Source organism: Anomaloglossus baeobatrachus, chromosome 4, assembly GCF_048569485.1.
Source record: "Anomaloglossus baeobatrachus isolate aAnoBae1 chromosome 4, aAnoBae1.hap1, whole genome shotgun sequence".
NCBI lineage: Eukaryota > Metazoa > Chordata > Amphibia > Anura > Aromobatidae > Anomaloglossus > Anomaloglossus baeobatrachus.
The window spans coordinates 201,456,886-201,464,720 of NC_134356.1; the positions used below are offsets into that span (position 1 = coordinate 201,456,886).

At 41.4% G+C, this 7,835-nt stretch overlaps 1 protein-coding gene across 1 annotated transcript; it reads left to right on the plus strand.

Moving 5' to 3' along the window:
• Nucleotides 1-914: 914 nt before the first annotated feature.
• Nucleotides 915-5,737, plus strand: ADRB2 (adrenoceptor beta 2). The gene has a single exon (XM_075344626.1). The coding sequence runs from the start codon at nt 1,102-1,104 to the stop codon at nt 2,341-2,343; it is 1,242 nt and encodes a 413-aa protein (XP_075200741.1). The 5' UTR covers nt 915-1,101; the 3' UTR covers nt 2,344-5,737.
• The last annotated feature ends 2,098 nt before the right edge of the window (nt 5,738-7,835 follow it).

A 7,835-nucleotide genomic window follows, 5' to 3' on the forward strand; every position in this document is an offset into this window, starting at 1 on the left:
GTACTGTATGTAGACAGGTGTGTGTATATGTGCACATATAGGATATGTGGCTGGTGACAATGTGCTGTATGTAGACAGGTGTGTGTATATGTGCACATATAGGATATGTGGCTGGTGACAATGTGCTGTATGTAGACAGGTGTGTGTATATATGCACATATAGAATAGGTGGCTGGTGACAATGTGCTGTATGTAGACAGGTGTGTGTATATGTGCACATATAGGATATGTGGTTGGTGACAATGTACTGTATGTAGACAGGTGTGTGTATATGTGCACATATAGGATATGTGGCTGGTGACAATGTGCTGTATGTAGACAGGTGTGTGTATATGTGCACATATAGGATATGTGGCTGGTGACAATGTGCTGTATGTAGACAGGTGTGTGTATATATGCACATATAGAATAGGTGGCTGGTGACAATGTGCTGTATGTAGACAGGTGTGTGTATATGTGCACATATAGGATATGTGGTTGGTGACAATGTACTGTATGTAGACAGGTGTGTGTATATGTGCACATATAGGATATGTGGCTGGTGACAATGTGCTGTATGTAGACAGGTGTGCGTATATGTGCACATATAGGATATGTGGTTGGTGACAATGCCCTGACGGATGCCTTTGCCCGTGTCACTAGTGAAAGCTGTGGCTGACACTCAGGACAGGCGGTCACGGAAACAGCGCGCCTCCAGGCCGGACCCAGCAGTGTGGCTGAGCACACGTGTGAGTGGAGTGTGAGTGAGGGCAGCCGCTAGTGACAGGCAGCGAGTGAAGAGCGCGGAATACACACGACTTGTACGGACAGAGAGACGCTCATCCTCTCCTGGGATTGGCTGCACTGTCATGACGTCACGGCAGGGTGTTAATAAAAGCACCGGGCAGGGCGCACACTTCAGAACTCGCGGTGCCTGTCAGCTGTGCTGGAGCCAGAAAGCGGCAACTGTCACCTACTGTCACCGCTGGAGCAGATGACCGACACCGGGCAACGGCAACTGCCCAACGGGTGACTGCAGCACGGGCTCCTACATGCAGGAAGACAGCCTCTCCAGCGCTGGGGGACACGAGTGACTTCTGCTGAGAAAAGTTGTGCAGCGTTATGGATTTGTTCAACCTTACTTTTAACACAACGCTGAGTAACGTTACCGATGGCGGGGACCCCTCCGGCAGGCAGGGCGGGCTGTCAGACCTGTGGATGATTGGCTTGGGCGCCGTGATGGCCCTGATCGTCTCGGTCATTGTATTTGGGAATATCCTGGTGATCTTGGCTATTGCCAAGTTCCAGAGACTCCAGACAGTCACCAACTACTTCATCATGTCCTTGGCCTGTGCGGACCTGGTGATGGGCCTGATCGTGGTGCCCCTGGGGGCCAGTGTCATCCTTAGGGGCACCTGGGAGTTTGGGAACGTGTCCTGTGAGTTCTTCACATCCGTGGACATCCTGTGTGTGACCGCCAGCATTGAGACACTGTGCGTGATTGCCGTGGACAGATACTTTGCCATCACTTCTCCATTCAGGTATCAAAGCCTGTTGACCAAGTGCAAAGCCAGGATTGTGATCCTCTTGGTTTGGGTTGTGTCCATCCTCACCTCCTTTCTCCCCATTAACATGCACTGGTATAGGACTGAAGACCCCAAAGCATTGGCTTGCTACAAATTGGACACCTGCTGTTACTTCTACACCAACCCTGCTTATGCCATCTCCTCCTCTATCATCTCCTTCTACCTACCCCTGGTGGTTATGATATTTGTCTACTTCAGGGTCTTTCAGGAGGCCAAGAAACAGCTGAAGAAGATTGACAAATGCGAAGGAAGGTTTCACAACCAACAAGATGCCAATGGCAAAGTTGTTAGCAGGAGGACTTCCAAGTTTTGCTTGAAGGAGCACAAAGCACTGAAGACACTGGGCATTATTATGGGCACTTTTACCTTGTGTTGGCTCCCTTTCTTCATAGTCAACATAGTCCAGGTGATTTACAAGGACGCGGTCAGTGATGAGGTTTACACCTTCTTGAACTGGGTGGGCTATGTCAACTCGGCCTTCAATCCACTCATCTACTGCAGAAGTCCAGACTTCAGATATGCCTTTCAGGAGCTGCTGTGTATGAAGAAGTCCAGCACCAAGCTCTACACCAATGGATACCCCCAGAGCAATGGGAACAGTGTGTACAATGAAGAAACAGATGCTGCTCAGCAAGGCAAAGACAGGACTAGCGAAGCGTCCTTCAAGGAGGACAAGTCTCCCAACGAATCCCTATTGAACTGTGAAGGTACTATGCTAGAATACCATATAGATCCTCAGAGCAAGAATCACAACCCTCACGACGATTGCCTGTTATAGGATCAATCACAACAAACTGGATCGTTTGCAATACAAGGGTCTGAGAGATATTTTTTATTGTATTGACAAGAAGGAAACAGAGGTCTTTATATTAAAGTTATATCTTTATATTTGGGCGGTGCCCATGACTCGCAGGATGTATACATTTTATTAGGCAAGTGTTTATTTCTGTATAGTTTCACTTCTTCTTAATTTAAGGTAAGAGGACATTCACTAAGCATTAAGGCGCTTTACTGTGTTACTGTCTTATGTAGTTTGGCGGAGCTCGAAGAATCTACCTCAAGGATCTGAAAAAAAAAAGAAAAATGTTTTATGTTGTTAATATTGTTTTTTATGTTATGTTGTTGTTATAATTTTTTTTTTAATTTGTGGTTACAAAATTAACACTGCACTGCGGGAATGGCTGGTCTGTCCAGCAGTGCCTGGGTTAACATGGTGGATGTCGATTCCAGATGTCTGGGACAACAAACAAAATAGTAGGAATTTTGTGAGACTGTCATTTCTAGAGCCGAAAATTCTTTAACCTCCTCATCTATGGGCTCTTCAGTTAGTAAAGACACCGTCATGGCTCCTCATGTGTCTGTATTCAGTAAACACTCGTATTCCCTACGAAATAACAAGTTGGGAACCTTAAAGAAAAGTCTGGCTTGTGCCATTGCCCAGTAATTCCTACTGGAAATATCTAATAATTGACAACTAGGTGGTAACATGTTTATGTCAATAGGGTGTGTCTCTACACAGTGAGCACTGATTGGGCAGTGTCAGAGTATGTAGCGACACACCCCCTGGTAACTATTCCTAAATGACTAGTAGGGATAAAAGAGGAACAGCGCAGTATAATAAGAGATGTTCCAACATGGGTGTTTACTAGGACAAACCGGTGAAGAGCTGACAGTTCGTTGGTCTTTAACCGATAGGTGTCACTTATACAGGTGGCACACGAACAATATAGCCACAGATGTAATGATTTCTCTCTAAAAAATGGGTTTCCAACATCCCAATGTCCTGTATAGTAATAATTACAACCATTTTATGCACTCTTTTTCTCATCCATTGGGAATCTGTTTCCTTCTCATCAGATTTCCAAATTACCATCACAATAAACCATAAAAAATCTAGAATTTAGAACATTTTTAGTCATATTTTTCTCCCAAAAATGGGTTTCCAATATCCTAATGTCCTGTATAGGTAATAATCATATCCATTTTATGCACACTTTTTCTCATCCATTGGGAATCTGTTTCCTTCTCATCAGATCTCCAAATTACATCACAATAAACCATATAAAAACTAGAATTTATAACATTTTTAGTCATATTTTTCTCCCAAAAATGGGTTTCCAACATCCCAATGTCCTGTATAGATAATAATCATAACCAGTTTGTGCACACTTTAGCTCATCCATTGGGAATCTGTTTCCTTCTCATCAGATTTCCAAATTACCATCACAATAAACCATATAAAAACTAGAATTTAGAACATTGCTAGTCATATTTTTCTATAAAAATGGGGTTTTCCGACATCCCAATGTCCTGTATAGATAATAATAATATTAATAGTAAGTATTTTGTGAACACTTTTTCTCATCCATGGGAAATCTGTTCTCTTCTTCTCAAAATTCCAAATTAATGTAATTATAAACCATAAAAAACTAAGACTTTAGAAGGCTTTGTTATTGTTATATTTTTCGCTTAAAGAATTGGTTTCCAACATCCCCATGTCCTGTATAGGGAATAATTATAACTATTTTGTGCACACTTTTTCTCATCCATGGGAAATCTGTTCCTTTCTCATCATATTCCAAATTAATCTCACTATACAACCATAAAAAAACTAGAATTTAGAGGAAACTTATTGCCATATTTTCTCTAAAATAATGGGTTTCCAACATCCCAATGTCCTGTATGGGGTATAATTATAACCATTTTGTGCAAACTTTTGCTCATCCATTGGATATATGTTCCCTTCTCATCAGATTTCCAAATTAATGTCACAATAAACCATAAAAATCTAGAATTTAGAGCATTACTAGTCATATTTTTCTCTAAAAGAATGGGTTTCTAACATCTCAATGTCCCATATATGTAATAATAATAATAACTATTTTGTGCACACTTTTTCTCATCCATTGGGAAATCTGTTCACTTCTCATCAGATTTCCACATTAACATCACAATAAACCATAGAATTTAGAACATTACTAGTCATATTTTTCTCTAAAAGAATGGGTTTCCAACATCCCAATGTCCTGTATAGGTAATAATAACTATTTTGTGCACACTTTTTCTCATCCATTGGGAATCCATTCAATTGTCATCAGATTTCCACATTAACATCACAATAAACCATAGAAATTAGAACATTACTAGTCATATTTTTCTCTAAAAGAATGGGTTTCCAACATCCCAATGTCCTGTATAGGTTATAATAACTATTTTGTGCACACTTTTTCTCATCCATTGGGAATCCATTCAATTGTCATCAGATTTCCAAATTATCATCACAATAAAACATAAAAAAAACTATAAACCATAAAAAAAACCTAGAATTTAGAGGAGCATTACGGCTTAAAGTCTCCTCAACACTGACATGAGGGAATGGTGTGACAGTCTCCGCAAGAAGAATAGTTTTCACTAATCTCATAGCTTATGAAAAATCGTTACATCTGTGGCTAGCTGTAGGGGATATAACTAAGTGCTTGACCTTTACGTGAAGAATTTGTCCGGTGTATGAAGGGGTTAAAGGTTAGGTTGAGTTCAGTTAATTTTAGAACTAAAGTCCAAAGTCGATGTGAAGAACCCGTCTCCTACAGAACTGAGACCTAGTGACCATGAGGTTAAGAAGCCATGGCTATGGCGGAATACTGGCCACATCATCTTATTACAAGGCGGTTGGATAGAGGAGAACAGATGTTTCGTGCTGCCTTGTGTACAGCTAAGTACTGCACGGCAAGTTAATCAATTATCTGAAGCAGCCCTGCTGGTACAGACAGGTTTCTGGCCAGAAGATTGTCACTAAGCAATTCTTCATTCTTCCTATCCAGTTTAACTCCACTATTGATTTAATTGGGCATCGCTAAAACCTTTAAGTAGTAAGTAATGAAGTCCATAGGCAGTAAAGTGATTCTTCTTTCCTTGCATGACCACGTACCTGGTCTTTCGAGAGAAGGAAGATTTTTCTGTCTCCTGGCTGAAAACATGCCAGGTTAATCAATTACTGCTCCTTCTCGTATATAGGAAGGGGCTTTCCCATAGTAAGTCACCTGAAGAACCCTATGTCGCAGTTCTGTGGGGGATGGGTTCTTATATGTCCACCTCACAGCATGCAGGGCCACCATTAGACCAGCTCTTTGCACATTTCCAAGCCGTACAGTATTGTATGTTGCTCTCATTAAAGGTCATTGTACTATATTTCTACCTGGTTTGTCTTTTTATATTGATTTCTTACTTTAATATTTGTATTTCTCGATATAAAGGTGTATTAATAGCTTGCGATGGTATTAGACTACACTAGGACGTCTATAGCTGAGGTACAGACGTAGCGGAGCTGAGTTTGTAATTTGGCTCAAGTCATGGAAATATCTGTATTTATACCTGTGGGTTTGATACAAGACTGGAAGTGAATGAGTATGTACTTTATAATGTATAACTGATCCAACCTGGAAGGGGTAAATGGGGTGTACATATTTACATTCACTATATGGGGCTCTTGAAAAATCCATGTACAAAGTGCAGCTGTAAAGCTTTTCTGTCCTTAAAGGAAACCTGTCATGTAGTGTAAAGGAAGCACTATTAATAGGGATGTTCGAATACTTCTCTTATTCGGCTTTGCGAATATTTTACGAATACCTTGCTGCTATTCGCGAATATTCGATGCGCAATGTAAATCTATGGGAAACCCGAATAACAACTATTCAGAACTATTCGGGCTTCCCATAGACTTACATTGTGCATCGAATAGCGGAGAGGTATTTGGAAAATATTCACGAAGCCGAATAATCGAAGTATTTGATCATCCCTAACTATTAACCTGCAGATATGGGGTTAATCTGCAGGTTAATAGCGTTGTGACATCACCGAACTGAAAGCCTGGCTACCAGGAGGAAATTAACTTTGTTCCTCCTGCAGCCTCTGGCTTTCAAGTCATAGAGGTGCAGCCCCAGTCACCACTCCGTGCATAGTGAGTGGCGGCTGTAACCACCGGCACTGACTGACAGCTAGCTATGGACTGATGCACTGTTAAGCCGGCTGTCAGTCAGTGTCAGGGCATAGTCACAGCCGCCACTCACTACACACAGAGCAGTAACTAGAATAAAGTCAATTTCCTCCCGGCAGCGTGGCTCTCAGTCTGGCGGCATGAGAACGCTAGTAACCTGCAGATTAACCCCATATAAGTTGACAGGTTCCCTTTAAAAATACATTTAATTCTGCACCAAAAACTCATCCAATACAGACGAAAACACAGCAAATAATGCTGCAAAAACATAAAAAATCTGTAAAGATTGCGTATGGTGCAGACACCTGCAAAAAATGCACCAATAAGAATCAGAATAAAAAACAGCATTTTCATTATGTGTGAACATAGCCTAAAGGGGTATTAAGAAAAAAGTTATGAAATGATGGAAAAAAAAAACAATACTCACTAGATAAATACCCACCACTCTTGTGGTCCCTCCATTCCCAGGTGATCATGTGTCCTATATGCATGTGACCACTGCAGTCAATTACTGGCCTCAATGGTAATGCCCGTATGTATGGCACGAGCCACCTGATGCCAGTGATTGGCTGCAGTGGTCATGTGAAGGGGTCCTGAGTAGTGAATAAGACTGGGGACCACTGAAACAACAGCACTAGAGAGGCAGGAAATTAAAGAGTGAGTAATGGTTATATTCTCTTATCTTTGTTACCATTTTATAACATTTCTGCTATTAGAAAAAGTAGGATAACCCCATTAAATATAATTTAGTGTAAATCTGTATCAAGCTAATGTCACATGTCCAGTATTCATCCTTTAGAACAGATTAGTTGATAAAACGTTGTGCAAACACAACCATTTTCTCCGTTTTGAAAAAATTGATTTATGCAGGATCCGTTTTTTTTAACATGGGAGTCTAGGGAAAATGCATCCATTACTGATCGCTGTTTATCCATCGGTTTATCTTGTATTTGTAAAGGATCCGTTCTTTCTTAGGCTAGTTTCACACTTGCGTTGTGGGGCATCCGTAGCATTGCGTTGTGTGACGGATGTAACGGATGCGTTGCATATAGTGGCACAACTGATACGACGGATCCTGCAAAACAACGTAATCCGCTGTAGCTTTTTTTAACAGGAATTTACTCAACTGAGCATGCTCGGTTGTTTAAAGGCGGATCCATCACAGGAATCTGTCAAATGACGGATTCCGCCACCATAGGCTTCCATTATCTGGGAAGCGCAGAAAAATGCTACATGCTGCGATCTTTCCGCCCGGCGGATGCAACGCAGCATTGGCC